We start from the raw sequence: 22081 nt of genomic DNA, 5'->3' as shown, positions 1-22081 counted from the left end.
GTAAAGATAGAAATGCATAGTTTTACGAGTTCGATGTCCTCACTGTTAACAAAATTTTCGGGCACAAACTTGATACTAAACACACAGATACAGTATATGTTGGGATCCAAAGATACGGGTATGGACAAAATTTCTTACTTAACTGTTAGAAATATCGTGTGTATGCTATGATATATTCTATGAGAAAAATGGAAGGAGACTGCCCCACTCACCAACCTCGGAATCCTGCGTATTTGCATACATTTTTTACATTGTTGGCATGAGCAACTCTATATTTGAATAAGAGAATGATAAGTAAGTTATTTTTTTTCTTAAGTTACCACCTACCTATAAGATCTTTTGAATGACCATAACCAAATTAGATGTACAAATTAGTGGCTCGGGAGCAAGCTGAAAATCAGGCTGTGACACCTACGGTGAGCGGAGCACAGAGAGCCCATTGTATGCATAGTTCTGCGCTTAACAACAAATAAAAACTATTTAGAGTTACATTTATAAAAAAACACTATAGTGTTATCCTTTAGGATACTGAAATAATTGAAAAACCAGCTGGGATTCATATTTTCTGGTATCCTGAGAGCAACTACCAATAGTAACTAATACATGACACGTTTTCGGAATTTTTTTATTTTTTTTTCACTATTGAGTGTTTATGTTGAGCAAAGTCCGTAACATTGTATGTGAAATATTCACTTATCATCTACGTAACACTGCTAAAGGCCCGGTGGTTAAGTCACTCGACTCGTAATCTGAGGGTCGCAGGTTTGAGTCCCCGTCACACCAAACATGCACACCCCTTCAGCCGTGGGGGCGTTATAATGTTACGGTCAATCCCACTATTCGCCGGTAAAAGAGTAGCCCAAGAGATGGCGGTGGGTGATGATGACTAGCTGCTTTCCCTCTAGTCTTACACTGCAAAATTAGGGACAGCTAGTGCAGATAGCCCTCGGGTAGCATGCGCGAAATTTAAAACAAACAAATAACAGTGCTAAATATTTTTAAGATAGTTCAACATATTTTTGTTTAAGGGATTTCCCAGCGTCATCTAGCGGCAGCATCTTTCTGTATTATGTAAGAAAATGGTTCGTTTTATATGTCCAGTTGAAAGTTGTATATATTTATAAAGTGTAGATTTCACGTGATGTTATTTGCTTATTACCTTTATAATTAAAATAACTAGTTATCAATGATTAAAATAATTATATATACTTATTTTATGTATGGAAAATGGGTTCATATCCGCCTAGATACTTTTCGTGGATAGAGGACGGAAAACTCGCTGCTTTCGGATGGCCTTCCACACCCGCCAATCTTCGATATTTGATAGATAGCGGTATTGTCCATTTAGTGACCTTATCGCCGGAAAAACGTCCGTTCATTCACGCTTTTCCCGAATTGGAATGGACTGAAATAAAAATACGAGAATTTGATCCTCCAACCATAACTCAGATTGAGAAATTTATGAAAGTATGTGATAAAGCCTTTAAGAAAAGAGAGGCAAGTTTATAATTAAGTTTTAAAAGTTAACTCTATGACGTGAAATATTCGTGTTATTTAATCTACTAAAATAAATATATACTATTAATAGAACTTACGAGTTCTATACCTGCTTACAAGTAGTAGTACTAATATTAAGCAGGTATAAATACAAATAAAACATGATTTAATGTAGTAATGCTACAGTAAATTTTAATTTACTATGCTGCAGGCTGTTAAACCTTACAATATATTTTTATTTCTACCAGTAGTTAACATCAAAGCATAACTGATTATTAATTAATTTTCCAGTTAGAATGTAAAATTATACCTAGTGTCAATACCATCACATTGGTAATCTATAATTAAACAACTAGCAAGTTTAAATGCAAAAGAAATAGGGTTAGTTATTAAAGTTAGTACATGTGTCAAAAAGGCATGTTAACAATCTCCAAAAGATATATTGAAATGTTTCTTTAAGATATAACTTAAATATCATAATATTTAATTTTGTGTGTTTTATTTTCATTTGAAACTAATGTATGTTTCTTAATATGCAATCAAAACATTTGTGTTAAACATACATTGATATGCTTATTCAAATTTTTGGTACTGTAGTTTTGTAAAAGTCTGGTTGGGTTTCTCACAGGCTGTTGGAGTACATTGCAGGATGGGCAGAGGCCGGACAGGAACAATGCTGGCATGTTATTTTGTCAAATTTCATAGTATGTCTCCCAGAGATGCTGTCGACATGGTTAGGAAACTCCGACCAGGTTCTGTTGAGACTTACTCACAAGAGGCAACTGTCATGGATTATCATATATACCTGTGTAAAAATTATAATTAAAATTATAACTGTGGTATTATGGATTCAGCATAGTTAAATATGTATTTAATAACAAGTATTTTTCAAACAAGAAACGATTACATCTTCTTTTAACATTGTTAGTCTGTTTATCATAATGTAAAAGTGTTACTACCTTGTTTTCCATGGATTGTTATTAGATGCATGGTTATACATACCTGATACTGTTTATTATGTATGTACGAACATGATAATGACAGAACTTTGTGGTTGTTCCTTGTTAGCAAAACATTTTTTGTTTGCAATATATTTGTAAGTAAGAAAAAAATATCTTAAGTCATCTTAAAACAAAAAATTAAAAACTCAATTTCAAAAAATTATGCGAGCCCATTACTGTAAGAAAATGTTGATAAATATGTTCCTGTGTATAGAAATATTACATTTTTTATATTCAAATCTTTCAGGTTATAAAATGTAATCACCATGTTAATAAATTAACATTGCTTTGCCTAGGTCAAATTTATCCATTGTTTAAGTGTGATATTTAACAATTCATTAAATATGAACTAAACCAATACAAATATTGTCTTCATATGTTGTGTTAATAGTAACTTGTGAATCCAATATAAATTGTATATCAAATTTATTATTTGCCCAGGAAACAGCAGTCTCTGCATTTCTGTGACTCTTAACCCTAATAGTTGTTATACCATCTGTCAGTCTGGAGTTAACCTATTAATAGTCAGTATACTGTTACATAATGGAGTTGACTTTCTATTACACAATGTAACAAAATATTTACTTTTCTTGTTCCTGGACAGAAAGTGTTATTTCCCAGTGTTTTTTTGTGCCTAAAGTAAATGGAAAAGACCAATTTTTGTCTTCAAACTTTGCTTTTGTAACCTGGAAGCGTATAATGAAAACATGATGGAAGACTACATGTGGGGGGCTGATACGTGAAAGTGATTTACATTACAGTCGCAAGTCTCAAAAAACTACTCACTTCTAAACAGTTTTATATAACTTTAGTATAAATACATGTAAATCTTGATTCATATGTTGTTTTATTCAGACCTTATGTAAATGAAAATGTGCAAATTTACCTGTTTTTACATAGAAAATAGGTTAATTTCTAAATTTCATTATCCAGGTTACAAAAAGAAAGTTTGAAGGGAATAATGGCCATTTTCTGTACTTTTACAACATAAGCAATTAAGAAATAACAAATACTATCCAGGAACAAAATTTGTGTTACATAGTGTTGTTAAAAGTCAGTATATCCTGTTACATTGTGGAGTTGACCTTCTATTATTAATAGTCTGTATATCCTCAAGTTTGATGTAGTCTTAAGTGGACCTAGTCAGCTACTGGTTAATAACATGTGAAAAGTGTGCGTGTTAAAATTGAAAAAAGCAAACATGTAAGTAAGATAAACAGTACACTGATGAAATTTATGAGGAGAGACAGAAATTGGTTGTTTGTAGATGAAATCCGAGTACTAAGAAGTAAGAGCTGCATTCAAACAAAGAACAAAGATAAATATATCTCGTCATTCGGCCAACGCTCTGGTTTAAACACGGACAGGAGGGAAACACACCCTTTCAAACAGCTTTAAGTTATCTCGGAAAATTTTTATGTCTCTTAAAAAAAGAAAAAAAATTCAACTTTTCAAAGCCAACAGTAAAATAATCACTTTGTGGTAAGTTTTACAGCGTGTAAAGAAAATACAGACAACAGAGTAAATACAAAATATTTATTTTTGAATCTACCTCGTCAATGTTGCCAAGTTCTGTGACAATACAAAAGCAGATTAACATATTCCTGTACAGAAATAAATCATTCAACTCTTTCATATTTTTTTTTACCAGATGTTTGTGTTACACATAAAACATGATCTAGTCCCAACTACTAAAAATGTTACCCATTACTAGAGTTTAACAAAATATCAAATCTTGACACAAAATCCTAAGTACTTGGTAAAATTGTGAGTTATGTTTTCGAGCATGCTGTCTCACATAGTTCTGATTAGTCGCTTTCCAAGAAAATGTAACTTCACTGTGTTCCACATATTTCAAAGTTTTATTATTTTTATAATAATAAAACATGACCTGAGCACAAACAGTTTAAACTGGAAAATCTGATTACACCTTTTGTCAATTAACAGCTTGTGAATTTCTTTAAGAATATGTTATTATCAAACATGCTTTACAAGGAATGTGAGAATTTTTATCTTCAAAGATTCTTTTACACTTTCAACCGACAGACAGCGTAGATTTAATATTACACTTTCAACCGACAGACAGTGTAGATTTAATATTACACTTTCAACCGACAGACAGTGTAGATTTAATATTACACTTTCAACCGACAGACAGTGTAGATTTAATATTACACTTTCAACCGACAGACAGCGTAGATTTAATATTACACTTTCAACCGACAGACAGCGTAGATTTAATATTACACTTTCAACCGACAGACAGCGTAGATTTAATATTACACTTTCAACCGACAGACAGCGTAGATTTAATATTACACTTTCAACCGACAGACAGCGTAGATTTAATATTACACTTTCAACCGACAGACAGCGTAGATTTAATATTACACTTTCAACCGACAGACAGCGTAGACAGACAGCGTTTTAATATTACACTTTCAACCGACAGACAGCGTAGATTTAATATTACACTTTCAACCGACAGACAGCGTAGATTTAATATTACACTTTCAACCGACAGACAGCGTAGATTTAATATTACACTTTCAACCGACAGACAGCGTAGATTTAATATTACACTTTCAACCGACAGACAGCGTAGATTTAATATTACACTTTCAACCGACAGACAGCGTAGATTTAATATTACACTTTCAACCGACAGACAGCGTAGATTTAATATTACACTTTCAACCGACAGACAGTGTAGATTTAATATGTTAAAATATTTGTTTCTTCTGCCAAGATGGTCCATTTTCACGTTGGACTTCATTTTGAAAACTGATATAGAAAAGCAATAAATGTTAATTTAACATATTATTTCCATCACCAAGATACGTACGATATGTTTAACAATACAAATCCTTCTTAAAGGTTTCCTGTTCAGTTCTATTTTTTAAAAAAACTTTAATAAATTAAAAATCACAAAAAATTATATATATAACTATGGATATATCTCAAATGTAACAGTAACAAGATAAATAACTATGAATATATCTCAAATGTAACAGTAACAGAATAATGTTTCAGTTGCTATATGTTAAAACAAAACGTCTTACTGTACAGTTGGATCAAAGTGTTAAAATTTACTTCAAAGTGTTACACATGAAATTGTCCCTCTATTTTCAAATGTTGTAAAAAAAATGGAACGGAACAGCCACATATAAGTCATAGTGGTTGTTACAGGTTACACTGAAAGTAAAAAACAAACAAACTAATTACATTGAATTAAATGTAAAACAAATGTTTACTTATAACATATAGAGAAGTAAGAAACTGTGTAATCAAACTCAGTATAAAGAGAAGTAAGAAACTGTGTAATCCAACTCAGTATATAGAGAAGTAAGAAACTATGTAATCCAACTCAGTATAAAGAAGTAAGAAACTGTGTAATCCAACTCAATAAATGGTCAAATTCAATTCATCTGGATCCTAACATTCTATTATTATCAACAAGTGAAAATCATGACCTTTAACAGAGCACCATTCACCAGGGTATTTAGTTGACAACAGAATTACCAACTATTCATTATAACCTACGTTGATGACAAACTGTACAATAAATAAAGGTATTTATTATCCTCACACAGGCATCACCTTACATTTTAACATGTAGAAACGTTAGTAAAACTGATATCTTTAATTTATGGATGTGCCTGTAGTACAAAAAAACCTTTCCATTTCATGTAAATAAAGTACCTAATCTTCATCACAGTCTCACCAACAGACTGACCTCGTTATGAACTACATCAGTAGATACAGATTCCATAGCAAAATTTAATTTTTCTGAGAGAAAATAAGATGAAATAACAACATGCTTTAAACTAGCTATGCTACAGGAAGACAAGGTGTTGAGTAAAATGTATTTAACAGAGAGATGAAGAATCGGAAGAACAAACAGCTCCGAACAGGAAACTCTAGAAAAACAACCTCATAGTTTTGAAGTAAACCTCGGAATGCACCAACATGACTTGTATGCTGCACACATCAAGCAAGACATGCATAGCATCATTCATTCTTCTTGGCTTCCTCCTTGTTTGCGTCAGTTTTACCTTCTTCCGGATGATCTTTGTACCTTGAAAATAAACAAACCTTTTAATATATTGACTGTATGAGACAAATTAATTTTACAAAGTCAATGAATTAGTTGAGAAAACTCGATTACACGAGTTTGTAAGGAGTGAAGTTTACACCATGGCTACTACATCACAGACCAGTTTTTGCCAATGTAGCAGTGAAACGATTACACGTACTTTCTTTCAGACAACCAAGAGAAAATTTCAGGTTAAGTTAAATACTGGAGATGTATGTTGGTGAGTAAAATTACTTTTCTTGTTCCATAACCGTGTTTATATATCCTTTTAATTCTTGGCAAAAAGTACCAACAAGTTTCAGTCAGGAAAAGAAATTATTTAGACAAGAAAAGGTTAGGCTTACAACTGAATTAATTGGCCTCATACTACTTGTTGCAATACAGTGTTAATTATTGGATCAACTATTACTTACTTGAAGAGAGCTTTAATGTCTCCTCTTAGAAGGGCAACTAAAAATGGAATTCCAATACATGCTGGCACTAGATATAATAAAGCAGGCTGAAAATATTAAAAAACATATGTTATATAACAATTATGTATATTTTATCAGTTTCAAAATCGTTTCCTGAAAATTCATACCGGAAACTTTAATATGGAATATCAAACAAAGTTAGAAATAAGTAACTGAGTTCGTTGTTCACTTTTAATAATTTAAAGACAGTAGATGTTTGAAGTTAAAGTCAAAAACTAAAAATTCAACTATCCATATTTTGTTTCACAATTCTGAAGTTTATGAAGCCGAATCTCAAACCACAAGTAATTTGTCTCTAAATGTATTAGAACTTTTCCCCCTAATATGGGAAAAAACTAAAAATCAAAATAAAGCTAAATTATCCCTTGTTTCTTTCCAAAGTGACTTCAAACTATAACCATGTTTAATATTTGTGGCATACCAGTTTTAAATCACTTGGCAACTGGGAAGCTTACATCACCCTATTGAATCAATGCATGAGCTACTCACATGCATACTTAAAGAAACAAAGAGTTTACCTTATCTGATCTAAATCATTTAACTTTCACATTTTATTTTTATAATAATAAAACAAATACACAAAAAAAATAAAGTATCTATCTGTTTTGTTTTTCTGCCAATAAATTAATTTTTTTAAAATTCTGATGGTACCACAACACCAACTTTACTTTATTACTGATGGTACCACTGCACCAAATTTACTTTATTACTGATGGTACCACTACACCAAATTTACTTTATTACTGATGGTACCACTGCACCAAATTTACTTTATTACTGATGGTACCACTGCACCAAATTTACTTTATTACTGATGGTACCACAACACCAACTTTACTTTATTACTGATGGTACCACTGCACCAAATTTACTTTATTACTGATGGTACCACTACACCAAATTTACTTTATTACTGATGGTACCACTGCACCAAATTTACTTTATTACTGATGGTACCACTGCACCAAATTTACTTTATTACTGATGGTACCACTGCACCAAATTTACTTTATTACTGATGGTACCACTGCACCAAATTTACTTTATTACTGATGGTACCACTGCACCAAATTTACTTTATTACTGATGGTACCACTACACCAAATTTACTTTATTACTGATGGTACCACTGCACCAAATTTACTTTATTAAGCATTGTATTAAAAGAACACAATAATATGTACAATGCAAAAAATGTTTGAGAGCTTAGCTAAGAAATTTAAGGCTCTTGTTTCATAGTTAGAAATCTAGAAATGCTCTCAGTGTTTCCAGTTGAAATAAAGCTGAACAGGAAACAAAGTGGACAATTCTCTGTATAGAAAACAATGTAGTATGTATCTCGATTGATTAAAACCTTGGCTTTTTATTTGGTTACAAGTAATGTAGCATTAAAAATGAGAAAACTGCTAGCAATTTGTGAAAGAGGATGTTACAGATGGGCATGGCAAGAGGGGTCCCCATTTTTATTTTATTGCTATATAACTGAATAAGACTGAAACAAAACCACAGCAGGGGTTTAGTTTAGAGAGGGGAAAGTGAGAAATTCTCTCCTCAACAGGGATGTTCAAGAACGTTGTACTTCCTCTTCGACCCCTCCTATGGAAGATCATCTATCTGCATGTGGAGATTTTCCTATATTTTAATTTGGTTTGCTTGATGCTATGAAATGAGGTGGGACAGCCTGGACCTATCAACTGAGAATACCGAGTGAGATTAAGGCAGTAGAAAGGAAGTAGGTCAGGCCGGAGCCCACAGTCCAAAAACCTGGACAGTAGATATGGTATGATGTGCTGAAATTTAACAGCTCGTGCAGAGCATGAATCGAATCCAGCTTCCCATGTATCGGCACTACAAGACTGAAAAATATGCTGGGCCTGAATAATGTTGGGATCATCTTGTGTGCTTCTCAGAGAGATGGTAAATAAATTAGAAGAAAGGATATCTTGAGATTAAATATCACAATTCTTTTACAAAGGGAAATTCAGGACTTGTTTTTAATATTGCAATTTGGATTATTAACCAAGTGCTTATGCCAAATATATCTGTATACTAACATATAAAGTAGGTTAGATATGGATACAACTCCAACCTTGTGACAAGTGCATGTAGAAAATGATGCCTGTATGTTATGGATTTACAAATTTCTAGAATACAACCAGAATAACCTCACCTGAATTTATATATTTATCCTCATAATTCTGTTACAAGTGGCTTATACTACATTGGAGAAAATATCTCCTTTCATGGGACATTGTTTTAGAACTGCACAGAGCTCAGTGTTGCTGCACTTTCCAAAACTATCCGAAATAAAACATTACTTGTGCATTAGGTATTACGGTCAACTACAACACGTTAGTGATAATTTGTTGCTGTGACTCAATTAACCAATAATGACACATGTGCATATTCAGCTTAAAAGAAGAGTGCTTGCACTAAATTTGAGGTTACTTTGATAGATTACCATTATACAAATATTGGCATTCATTAGCATACTGCAGTAGTATCCCATTTTCAACTATACATTGTAAATAAAATTATTAACCTGGTAGATTTATACAGGATGAAAACAGGTTATCTGTAGCATAGAATGAATAACATCTAAGAATCATTCATTTATCTGAAATCTCTTAACAGTTAACCAATACTTACTTGTGCATGTTTAAAATATGCCATCACAATTACCGTTGTTATGAGGCCAAGAAAATAAGCGAGAAAACTTGAATAAAAATACACGTTTTGTTCTCTCTTTAGGCTGAAAAAAAAAAAATCTTCATTCTACGTCACTTTGTGGAAAACAAAAATACCCTTGTATATTTTGGTAATTTACATGAAAATCTACCTTTTTGTAGGTATTTATATCTGTCGTAATCACATGTAAAATTATATGCTAAGTGGGAAAAACATATTTTACTAGTCACAAGTTAAAAATTAGAATTATACAAACATTTTCTTACTTTCAGCACATAAGTTGACATCAGATTGAACTAGTTATTAATTTAATGATTTAGTAACTTTATATTTTAAGAAAAAACTTTCCTAAAAGTAATTTACTCTCAAAAACAAAGTAATAAATTGGAGAAAGAATGCTGTACCTAGGTAATGGTGGTGATTAGACATGACAGAGAGAATTTCAGCAGTAAGTGTTAAGTTGTAATTCTGAAAAGAACTGAAATATTTATCAGGACTAGTCTTGTTAAATCAGGACTAATCTGTTAATTACAACAGTTTTCATTTCAGTAGATTTCAAAGATGAAATTTTGACAGAATTCAAGATAAAACCAAGCAGCCAATGAAACCAAACTCTAACAAATAAACAGATTTTGAAAGAACTTGCTTCACTTAAATCACAAGTTTAGTTCTTCATATTTTATAAACTACATGATTATCTCTCATCTGTAAACATTTCCAACTTTTACAGCTGTTAATGCATATTTTTAATGACTGATCTAATGAGATTTTTAACTCCAGAGATGTAACTACCATCTATATGATGTTAAATTATTCTTTATAACGAGCCCCCCCCCACTAGTACAGCAGTAAGTCTATGGATTTACAACGCTAAAATCAGGAGTTCGATTCCTGCGCTCAACAGATAGCCTGATGTGGCCTTGATATATAAACACACACACTCTTTATGAAGATATTAAGATTATTTTCCATTACTTAGAAATCATTTGTTTGTGTCACTTATAATTTTTTCCCAATCATTTAAAACATACATATTTGATTTTAATTCTAAGGAGATTACATCAAGCCTTTTAATAAGTTCTTATTCTTCATCTAAATTAACTTCACATTTTTAGGTAGACATACCTTATAGTTCATCCACAGTTGTAACCCTCTATCAGCTAAATGCTTACTTCACAGAACTGTAAGACGAGGATGTAACTTACGTGATATTAATAACATAAGTAAACCTACTATCGAGTGTTAAAACAATCACCTTTGATCAAAGCGAAGTAACAATGCAATGAAGATTCCTGGAACCACAATATCTCCAAGTCCTAACATCGCAAAGTTTGTGCCATACACACCACTCTCGAGAAAGTCTTGGGGAAAAACCACTGTCGTAAACAAAAAAATTAACTTTGTATCTAAAACAACAATGTTAAAAACAAGAGGAAATTAACAAAAAATGTCCTGTATAAAAAAACTTATGAATTAAAATACTTTTCAAATATTTAAAAATATTTTATCTGACACAGTCAACAAGTTTCACAGAAAGGTTTATCAAAAACTCTTGAAAAACATAATCCAACAAATACAAATCTGACTATTAATGCGAGCCACACTTGCTTACTTGAGAAGACAGTGGAATTTTTTTTTTATATATTTAATGGTAAAAGTCTGCAACTTCGGGAACAATTTTTTCAAGAAAGCACCATACAGAGAAAAATGGTCGTCAGATTCAGAGTACAAAACTGCAACAGCAAAATATTATTCTGGGCATTTATGGATATGATAGTTGCTAAAGTACCCATGTTAGCATTAAATTAGCAAACTAAAATAATGTATTAGAACAGTAACTCTTGCAAGTTGTAACAGACAAGTAACAAAGATTAACACACAATTAATAATCCCGAAAAAAACCCGAAAAACATAGTAATCAACACCGTTTTAACTTCAGAAATTTTGATCTGGTTCTTCAAAACATTAATAATGAATCTGTATATTATCTATTTGTTCCATTAATAAACATTTTTCACTGTTTTTCAGGAGAAAAGAACTTCCGATTCACATACACTTGATGGGAGCTTCAAACGACTTGGCAACAGTGACCATAACATCAGTACCAAAAACCTGTACATAAAATATTAATAACAGTTATGCAAAATCAACAACTGTAACAAATATACAACACAACCAGCAATTTTAACATTACTGCTATGTTACTCACGAACATGTTAGTTTGAGACACATGACAATCTGTTTATAAATACAACATCGTACAAAAACCATAAAAAAATGTATAGAAATCAAATGAATATTACATCATATTAAAACAATTTATTTAATCAGGTTTTAAATCAATATGATTGTAGAAAAAATATCACATACAGTGACAGTTCGTCGGTTTAGGTGCATTGCCACATATGTTTAAAACACTTTAATTATAGAGATTTTCTCTTAAAAAAAGATAAGATGTTCAGAACTAACTACATCATAAAATCTTTGAAATAAAAAACAATTTCTTTCATATGTATGTATGTATGTATGTATATACTGAAAGCTAAAGTTACCTCCATATCTGCACCCAGCAGCAAATACAAGTAAGGATCCCCCAAATACCCCTTCCCCCAGAAAACACAAAATTAAATCAATAAACATCTGAAAGGAACAAATGTTAACATTTATTGTATTTTATTTTCTATCCTGCCACTATCTATGTACAATAACTGATCTTTAACACTTGAAATGTGTTTAATGTGTTCATTCCTACTCTTCAAATACTAGTTATGAAAAACAACATTTAACATGAAGTGATGATTTGGTACAGTTAGTTCAACAGGAACATGAAATGATGATTTGGTACAGTTCAGCAGGAACATGAAGTGATGATTTGGTGCAGTTAGTTCAGTAGGTACACGAAGTGATGATTTGGTGCAAGTGATGTTAGTTCAGCAGGAACATGAAGTGATGATTTGGTGCAGTTAGTTCAGCAGGAACATGAAGTGATGATTTGATGATTTGGTACAGTTAGTTCAGCAGGAACATGAAGTGATGATTTGGTACAGTTAGTTCAGCAGGAACATGAAGTGATGATTTGGTGCAGTTAGTTCAGTAAGAACATGAAGTGATGATTTGGTGCAGTTAGTTCAGCATGAACATGAAATGATGATTTGGTACAGTCAGCAGGAACATGAAGTGATGATTTGGTACAGTTCAGCAGGAACATGAAGTGATGATTTGGTACAGTTCAGCAGGAACATGAAGTGATGATTTGGTGCAGTTAGTTCAGCAGGAACATGAAGTAATGATTTGGTACAATTCAGCAGGAACATGAAGTGATGATATGGTACAGTTAGTTCAGCAAATACATGAAGTGATGATTTGGTACAGTTAGTTCAGCAGGAACATGAAGTGATGATTTGGTACAGTCAGTTCAGCAGGAACATGAAGTGATGATTTGGTACAGTCAGTTCAGCAGGAACATGAAGTGATGATTTGGTACAGTCAGTTCAGCAGGATACCAAAAATATGGATTAAGTTAAAAAAATTTTATTGTTTGTTTTTTGAATTTTGCACAAAGCTACTCGAGCGCTATCTGTGCTAGCCGTCCCTAATTTAACAGTATAAGACTAGAGGGAAGGCAGCTAGTCATCACCACCCACCACCAACTCTTGGGCTACTCTTTTACCAACGAATAGTGAGATTGACCATTACACTATAACGCCCCATTGCTGAAAGGGCGAGCATGTTTGGCCCAATGGGAATGCGAACCCGTGACCCTCAGATTACGAGTCAAACGCCTTAACACGCTTGGCCATGCCAGGCCAAAATAACTTTTTTAACGAGGCAGATATGAACCACAAATTTAATTGAAAGTATATAATTGAAAACTACTAGTTTTCTTTGCACTATAAGAAATTATTTTTCATAGTTTATTAAATTAAATAATTCATTTACCAATCATGACCTCACATTTATAGCTATATAAGAATGCTTAAAACATTAATGTAAAAAAACTGAAACTTGACATGTCAATGAAGAAACTGACACAAGTGATGAATCATAAAGACAAATGTCTGAAAGATCTAAAATTAGAAATAGAAAAACATTTGTTTTGTTGTTTGTTATTAAACACAAAGATACATGATGGGCTACGTTTACACAAAGATACATGATGGGCTACATTTACACAAAGATACATGATGGGCTACGTTTACACAAAGATACATGATGGGCTACTTTTACACAAAGATACATGATGGGCTACGTTTACACAAAGATACATGATGGGTTACGTTTACACAAAGATACATGATGGGCTACTTTTACACAAAGATACATGATGGGCTACTTTTACTCTGTTAACGGTGGCTCTACATCTAACCCCCTGGTGGCTCTACATCTAACCCCGAAGCATCAGTAAGGTCTAAGAACTACCGTAACAAACATAACATCTATTCTAAGATTGGCTGATACGGATATTAAAACTTACATTAAAATAAAGAACAACATTTCGACCTTCTTTGGTCATCTTCAGCTTAACTTAAGAAAGTCTAGATGTTGTTCTATATTTTATTTTAATTTATTTATTAATACACTTACCAGCCATCTTTAAAATACATTTTCATTTCATTCTTATATACCCTGAATGTAGAATCCAACTAGAAGTTTACCTACCCAGAATATATCGTAGATGAAGAGTCCACCTAAAAGAATGGTTCCAGTGATCACACTGTTTAAGTGCAGAAGTTCCACACCATTTACAGCAAAAGCTAGTCCAAACAAGTTGTTAGCAACCCAGTGCTGTAAGTCAAACATAGCTATACAGTGAACTAACAACACTTACAACTTAAACTTCAAGTAAGAAATACTGATCTAATATAAATGTGTTATCATAAAATTAACTGTTAACACTAACCTAACTACCAATGAATAAAAGTGATAAAACAATACCTATCAAGAGATTCCATTTGGTAATTAAATAACACTTGTTGTCATAGTAACATACTATTGTAACAACCAGCAATCCATTCATGGACTGGTTAAAAGTATTACACAATGTTCTGAAGGATAAGGCAAAAACATAATGTTACCTTCTTCCACAGGTACCAGCCACCCAGCAAAGAACAAATGCCAACACAAACAAGTTCCTTGTGGTCAAACTTGTAGTTGATGACTTCTAAATATAAGGAAAATATATTTCATTTAATACCAGAAACTGTTACGATAACAAAATCTGTGATTTGCAATGACCTACATCCAATAGTTTCAATGGACCTTTAGTTTACAGTACACTGGAACCACATAAGATGCAAATTCATGTTATCAACAATCTTATACACACACATTCTAAAAAAAGATAGCATTTAATATGATGTTGGGTGAAACAATACTATTATATACTTACTTATTTATACATATCAAATGTTCTTGGTAGTCTGACAATTAAAGTATATCATTTATTTCACCAATTTCTTTACAATAAGCATAATACTCAATTTTATTTTGTATGCAACTTAAACAAGCCTTTATGTAAGACATAAGAATACATTTGGTGAAAAAACTGATCATGTTGTGGATTCATTCTCTTTGATAATCCTTCTTCAAAATAACAGTCAGATAAAGGAAGATGGATAAACACAGAAAGTATTCACCATATGCATTGCTTACAACACACTTAGCTCAATCACTGAGGGACTAGGCATAGAATACAGTGTTTAAAAAAATGTAATAGGCCTAACACTAATGTTTAATGACATTTAAATTATAATTGTACTTTAATAGCTCAGAAAGAGCACCTACACCATAAAAACTGTTGTAACAAATGACTTGTGTAAGTAGTGTTCCAACCACTTCAGTGTTTGTTGTATCACATCCAGCCCTGAAGAGATCTGCATTGAGTGAAACACATTAACCCTAACACTAATGTTTAATGACTAACATTATAATGTTTAATAGCTCAGTAAGATTACACCATAAAACTGTTGTAACAAATGACTTTGTAAGTAGTGTTCCAACCACTTCAGTGTTTGTTGTACATCCATAACAACTGAAACACATTGCCTAACAAATGTTTAATGACATGTAAATTATAGTTGTACTTCTCAGAAAGAGCACCTACACCATAACAACTGTTGTAACAGTGTTTGTAAGTTGTGTTCCAACCACTTCAGTGTTTCTTGTATCGCATCCAGCCCTAAAGAGCTCTGCATTGAGTGAAACACATTAAGCCTAACACTAATGTTTAATGACATGTAAATTATAATTGTACTTTGGTAGCTCAGAAAGAGCACCTACACCATAACAACTGTTGTAACAAATGACTTGTGTAAGTTGTGTTCCAACCACTTCAGTGTTTCTTGTATCGCATCCAGCCCTAAAGAGCTCTGCATTGAGCAAAACATCGTCGACAATGGATGTAACTAATATTTTCTTCCATTTCTTTCCTGCTCATTTCATCACAGTAAAGATACTCAACTATGATAACAAACCTTCTTTTTGTTCTCCTTGTCCTTTAGTGAAAATCAGATGATAGAATTCATTTGGAAAGCCATCTGGAATGAGTTTATTCACGAAAGGGCTGAAAAACATTGGAATTAAAACCTGTGTTATTGTTATACATATACTACAACTGTACAATTCTAAGACTCTGTACAAGTTTTTTTATCTCTGTCTCTTGTTTCACACAAACTCCATAAAGCAAACAGATCTGCACTTTAGCATCACACACTACTTGGTATGTTTTATTGTTATCCAATAACAAAAACTCAAAATTTTTGGTAAGATAAAAGGCCTTGACTTTAGATAACCAATAAAATATGGTAAAGCCATTTTATAGAAAAGGAAGAGGACAAAAAAGTGTGTATAACACACAAGATGGCGTACCATAAACCTTTAGTGTAATATTTTTGTTGTTTTTCACAAACAAAATTAATGTTTTTCAGATCTAAGTAGCTCTTTATCTAAAGATTATATCTCAGATGGCCTGATGATCTGAAATACTAAAAAGATATGAAAAATATTTCAAAAATTCAGATTTTTTTAAAATTAGTTTAAAAATTACCAAAACTTTGGTGTAAATCTCTGACATTATGTCTAAAATAATTTTAAATTGTGCATAAACTGTATTAAAAGCCAATATTCTTAAAACACAATGACTTCAACAGATAAAATACTATTTTATTACCATAGCTATAGTTAAGATTCTGGTAACTTACAGATAGAATGTTAAGAACATACTTACCTCAGAATGTGAGTAAGTGCTAGAACTCCCAAGATAAAGAAATATGCAGTGAGAATCAGATTCACATATTCCTTCGAAAAGATCTGTACACAATGAAATTAGAAGTTATTTTATGCACAGCTTCTTTTATAAAAATCAAATAATGAACCCTATTCGTACTGACGTAAACTCACTAAGTCAAACACTTATCTTCCAAACTTCTTCATCATGAAACATTCACCAATTCTGTACTACTGCTAACAGTTTTAAAAGTCTAATGCTTTTTTGCAATTTATATATTGTTTAAAAAGATTGTTTTATTCCACTAAAACATAGTTATGAAATAGAGCTAGCCGTGCATGTACAATAGTTTTCATACAAATCATTTAACTTTTCCTTATTCTTTTGTACACATCAGCCACCTATTTAAGTTTTGCTTTCTTGCAGGAAATCTGTAGATAGCTAAATGTTGATCTGTTTTATTTTAAATGACAAACAAGCTCATGTCAATGTAGTTTTACTTAATAAAACTACACAAATTAAAATATATTAATGACATTTATAATAGTTTACAGAGGGTGAAAGAATTGTGAGCGTTCAGTGTAGGACACAGTTTATGGGTTGATAAATAAAACTTATGAAAACAAGAAATAAAATCCATGGTAAAAAGTTGTTTTTAAATAGCACATGATCTATTAGTCCATCACAGCCGTTCCACACTATAACCATCAACAGTATCTGTTCCCCTTACAATCTTAAACATCTCAAATCATTTCTTAAACTTCCCAGTTTCTTTTTAACCAGCTCAGAGTCAATACAGTCATCTTGTTTGATCTTGTTTGCATTTATTAACTGTTCAAGATATGTGTGTTTTCTTAGAGCAAAGCCACATTGGGCGATCTGCTGAACCCACCGAGGGGAATCAAACCCCTGCTTTTATCGTTGTAAATTTGTAGACTTACCGCTGTACTAGCAAGGGGCCTGTTCAAGATGTAAAATACTACTTAAACATTAGGTTATAACTGAAAGAAAAAGCAAAACTTAATAACCCTGTGATGTCACAATCATCAGGTAACTAGCCTTTCTTTTATCACCTTTCAATGTCCTAATTTCCTGTTTCACTAATTTTCTTGAGATTCTATAATCTTCTAAATCTCCCGTCATATCAGTCAATTTAAGTAAAATAAACTGAGCCTAAATTATTGAAATGCAAAGTTGTAATGAAAGCAAGTCTATCTAAATGTGCAGAAAGTTCTGAATGTGTGTTCACAAAGTTTAAAGCACACGTTACTCAGCAAAATGTGCATGTGTATTTTAGACCTAAATAAGTTGAGAGAGGCCACAGAGATTGTATTCAGTGTGAAGTTTATATTTTTAGAAATTTACATGCAGGTTAAATTTTGTTTATGCAAAATACTTTAGAAATAAAAAAAAAAATTGAAATTGAAGCTAATTGTCACATGATGACAAAGATACTGTGTACCATACTTGCTGCACTGAAAACTTTCAATAAATAAAAAACAGACAAATTAAAATACAATTCAGACTCTTCAGACAATGGTATTTCTAATGATAAGAGGTTTGAAGCATTTGAAGGAGAAATTTGTGAGAAAAGTTCCAGACAGTGAAATACATTATTTATAAATGGGTTTATATAAATATACACGGAGTTCACATGATCTTCTTGTCTTTTTACCCAGTAAACAGAATTGTTTACTCAAATGGCCTAAACATTCCTTCTCACATCATGCTCTAATCACATGAAAACATGTCATCAAGTTCTACTGTTGTGGTTTCCTAAAGTTGATGTGTCATTTTAACTGTAATCCAACATCATATTCTATCCCCTTCAAGGCTTCGTTTAGGAACCAGATCCTCTCTGCAGGCTATTACCAATTTATGAAGAACAATACACACGATCTCAGGTAACTATTGTACCTCAAAATACATCCAGGAATAACAGTCTTAACACCTGCATCTACATACACAGTAGGCCTTGGTCACGAGCAAAAGTTTCAATGTATGTGATGAACTGGTTTTGGTTTGACAAAAAGTTTCACTATTAACAGAACTGTTCAAAGATTCAGGATAATTAGGCTGATTATACATCAAAAACATCACAGAACGATAAACATTCAGGCATGTTTAGAAATGCATTCTATACACTAATTTCCACTTAGTAGCATCAGAAATCATAACTTCAGAGCTCAAAATTCCAAACTTTTAGCACATCACTATTGTCCTTTAATTGATATTTACAGTTTTTCTCATGGGAAACCTAATACATATTTATCTGTGGAAAATATGTAAACACAAACTATGTCAATTTGATTCAAATCATATTTTACACAGAATATTTTTGTGTTAGTGTAACTTAATTACATGAAAACCAAATTTTAATATTAAAACCAAATGAGAAGACACAGCCGAGTGAAATCAAATGAAACAAAAAAAACAAAGTTTTCTTTTTAAAAGTCTCAGAATGTTGTTGTATAAAAAACACCTCACAAAAACTATATTATTCTGGTGGTTCCTTTCATTAATCCTTGTAAAAATGGTGTGCATTAAAATTTACACAAACAAACATGTACATTAAAAAATCAACACCAAAATCTAGTCTTACCTTGAAGAACACATAAATCCCCAAGAGGGCACAACTTGCAATCAGTGGAAACATGGCAGCATCTTTGTCGGTCATGGTGTCTGGTTTTTGACCAGATTCCTATTAAAGGTTTAAACAGATTTAAAATTTTAGTAGAAACAGAAATGAAAGTAGGAAAAAGGATCTGTTTGAATTTCATTTTTGGGATAATAAATACTTTCAAATTTCCTGATAAAGGATGTTCAAATGCTTAATTTACGGATTTTAAGAGTTAAGCCTCACATCACCACACACACTAAAAAAAACACATTTTGTTCTTAATTTCATGTTGCAGTGAAAATAATTTCAAGCAAAATAAACTGCATTCTTTCAGTCACATAATATGATCTGAAAAAATACAATTCAAGAAAAAACAATAAATAACAATTTTAACTATTGATTTTCAAAGTTGTACACAACTGTTCCTTCAAAACACAAACTTAAGTTTGTTTGGTTGAGGCTATGTAAGTAAAGAGCACAAATGTAATCAAATGAAAACAATTACACAACTGTTGTTCCTAATTCTGACTATATTATATACTTGATTACTTTGGAACTAGTTGAACAATTCAGTGTTGGATACTTTCAACAGTGTGTACATAATCATGAAAACAAGGGTATATATTTGGTTGTCACACACAATGAAAAGAGAGCTACACAACCATAATTTCTGTCTGCGGTTCTCAAACTGAAGGTGGCATGAGAAACATGAGGACTAAGTTTCATCTTTCTAAAGCTAAGATTATAATTATAACCATTTGTTTGATATGTACATATATCACAGTTTAAATGAGTTGAACTGTGGGGTATGAGGACAACATGTATTTCCAAGAAGAAATGGAAAGACTTCATGCAAAATGCTTGAGAAACATTTATGCAGTCAACTGAAAACAAACAATGACTGTGACAGCAGTTAACAGCTCTGACTCTACGTGACCTGTTTCAACACATTATTGTTTGTATCTAGACAAGCTTTATACTAACCAATTCTACCCTAATGTAACGTAGAAAATATTATACACCTACCTCAATCAATCATGCTTACTTGTGAAATTAAGAAAAGATAAACAACATTTAATAATTCTAGAATTATTCATGAAGAGAAAATTCCAACAGTAAGTTTAATTAATTTTAAAAGTGAAACATATAAAACTGTTTAAGATAAGAAAAACAAGTTATTGTGTGTTGGATCTGCTATCCCACCAAGCTTGTAGTACATTTATCGTGAACACATTACAACTTATCCACTTGCACAGACCTAAACATTTCATTTATATAGCCTTTTACATTCTAAGTACATGACAGCCATGTATAAAGTCACGACTATTCATCTGCTCTTTAGTTTATGATAATTTCAAGGGAAAAAAAGGAACTTGTTTTATGATTTTATATCCAATAGTGTGGTATAAATCATAAACAGAAGTTAAAACAGTTCAGATTTCAAACTAATTCTGTTCTGTTTAAAGTAATAAAAACAGTAGAAACTACACCTGCAAAAAAAAACTGCTAAATAAGTGTTTTAGTGCACGTAATAGTGTTACATAGAAGGAAGAGCAGGTGAAAATATTGACTTATTCTGTCAAAAACGTAAGGAGTAAAAAAATGACACTCCATTATTAACTACTAACCATTATAGTATACTTTATTTGTAATACTTGCAGCTATGCTTCAAGTTTTGGTAATTCTCTTTAACAACAATAACAAGTCCAGGAAAAAATACTAACAATATTAGTAACGTTCACTTAAAATGTAAAGCACAGTATTACTAATACCGACAATGTGGCATACTGTTTAGTAAAGTCTACCTTCTGTTCCTTATGGTACTTTACTGATCTGAAAGAACCAATAAAAATGGGCAACACTGCCATCACAATAAGACTAGTATATGCAAATATCATTCCTTCAGATGTTGCTTTCCATTTTGCCGTATCGTTTAAAGTAGTGTTTATTTCTGCCAAAGTCTGGTTTATCTCCACATCTGCCATTCTTATCTTATATTTATCACTATATTATTCCGAATCCGAATGACTTGTCAGCGTTTAGTTTCTGTGCAACGTGTGTTTCAAAGAGTGCCATCTGACGTTTGAAAAATAAAGTCACAAATCTTTTGGAAATGTTTAAATTTTTCTAATTTTTCCATAGTCCTCTGTTCCGGTCGCACTAAACATGCTCGACCTTTCAGTCGCGAGGGCGTTATAAATTACGGTCAATCCCACTATTCGTTGGTAAAAGAGTAGCCCAAGAGTTGGCGGTGGGTGGTAATAACTAGCTGCCTTCCCTTTAGTCTGACACTGCTAAATTAGGGACGGCTAGTGTAGATAGCCCTCGTGTAACTTTGCGCGAAATTCAAAAACAAAACAAGCAAAACATACCACAAACCTTACAAACAATCGTTTATCTGCTATCAATGTTACAGCTTAAAACTGCTACAATAGTTATTACATTTGAAAATTAAAATTTATTTATGTTTTCCTGTACGGT

The 22081-nt window shown here is 32.1% G+C and overlaps 2 protein-coding genes across 4 annotated transcripts; one reads left to right on the top strand and one right to left on the bottom strand.

The window, feature by feature from the left end:
* Positions 1-1053: 1053 nt before the first annotated feature.
* On the top strand, positions 1054-2804 carry LOC143242052 (dual specificity protein phosphatase 23-like). Of its 2 annotated transcripts, none has more exons than XM_076485397.1 (2): positions 1054-1467; positions 2126-2804. In XM_076485397.1, the coding sequence occupies exons 1-2, from the start codon at positions 1228-1230 to the stop codon at positions 2321-2323; spliced, it is 438 nt and encodes a 145-aa protein (XP_076341512.1). In that variant the 5' UTR covers positions 1054-1227; the 3' UTR covers positions 2324-2804. The 2 variants fall into 2 exon arrangements, with proteins under 2 accessions (XP_076341512.1, XP_076341510.1); XM_076485395.1 differs by having other exon boundaries at positions 1054-1497.
* A 1216-nt stretch (positions 2805-4020) lies between these two features.
* Positions 4021-21675, bottom strand: LOC143242051 (signal peptide peptidase-like). Of its 2 annotated transcripts, none has more exons than XM_076485393.1 (11): positions 21406-21675; positions 19583-19681; positions 16981-17063; positions 16229-16317; positions 14831-14916; positions 14415-14540; positions 11810-11867; positions 11011-11131; positions 9717-9819; positions 7008-7093; positions 4021-6576 (listed from the first exon to the last, which is right to left on the bottom strand). In XM_076485393.1, the coding sequence occupies exons 1-11, from the start codon at positions 21583-21585 to the stop codon at positions 6510-6512; spliced, it is 1098 nt and encodes a 365-aa protein (XP_076341508.1). In that variant the 5' UTR covers positions 21586-21675; the 3' UTR covers positions 4021-6509. The 2 variants fall into 2 exon arrangements, with proteins under 2 accessions (XP_076341508.1, XP_076341509.1); XM_076485394.1 differs by lacking the exon at positions 21406-21675 and adding an exon at positions 21229-21344.
* Between the last annotated feature and the right edge of the window lie 406 nt (positions 21676-22081).

Source organism: Tachypleus tridentatus, unplaced genomic scaffold (assembly GCF_004210375.1).
Source record: "Tachypleus tridentatus isolate NWPU-2018 unplaced genomic scaffold, ASM421037v1 Hic_cluster_1, whole genome shotgun sequence".
Lineage (NCBI taxonomy): Eukaryota > Metazoa > Arthropoda > Merostomata > Xiphosura > Limulidae > Tachypleus > Tachypleus tridentatus.
The sequence above is the reverse complement of the archived record's forward strand: the minus strand, read 5'-3'. Positions and strand labels throughout refer to the sequence as shown.

What these genes read in the sequence shown, in the direction of transcription:
- LOC143242052 (XM_076485395.1), top strand. Translation starts at nt 1,228, where the DNA reads ATGGGTTCATATCCGCCTAGATACTTTTCGTGGATAGAGGACGGAAAA. An exon ending in AAGCCTTTAAGAAAAGAGAG is followed by an intron (nt 1,498 to 2,125) that starts GCAAGTTTATAA and finishes GGTTTCTCACAG; the next exon opens with GCTGTTGGAGTACATTGCAG.
- LOC143242051 (XM_076485393.1), bottom strand. Translation starts at nt 21,585, where the DNA reads ATGGCAGATGTGGAGATAAACCAGACTTTGGCAGAAATAAACACTACT. An exon ending in GCACTTACTCACATTCTGAG is followed by an intron (nt 16,318 to 16,980) that starts GTAAGTATGTTC and finishes AATGTTTTTCAG; the next exon opens with CCCTTTCGTGAATAAACTCA. An exon ending in ACAAGGAGAACAAAAAGAAG is followed by an intron (nt 14,917 to 16,228) that starts GTTTGTTATCAT and finishes CCTTATATTTAG; the next exon opens with AAGTCATCAACTACAAGTTT.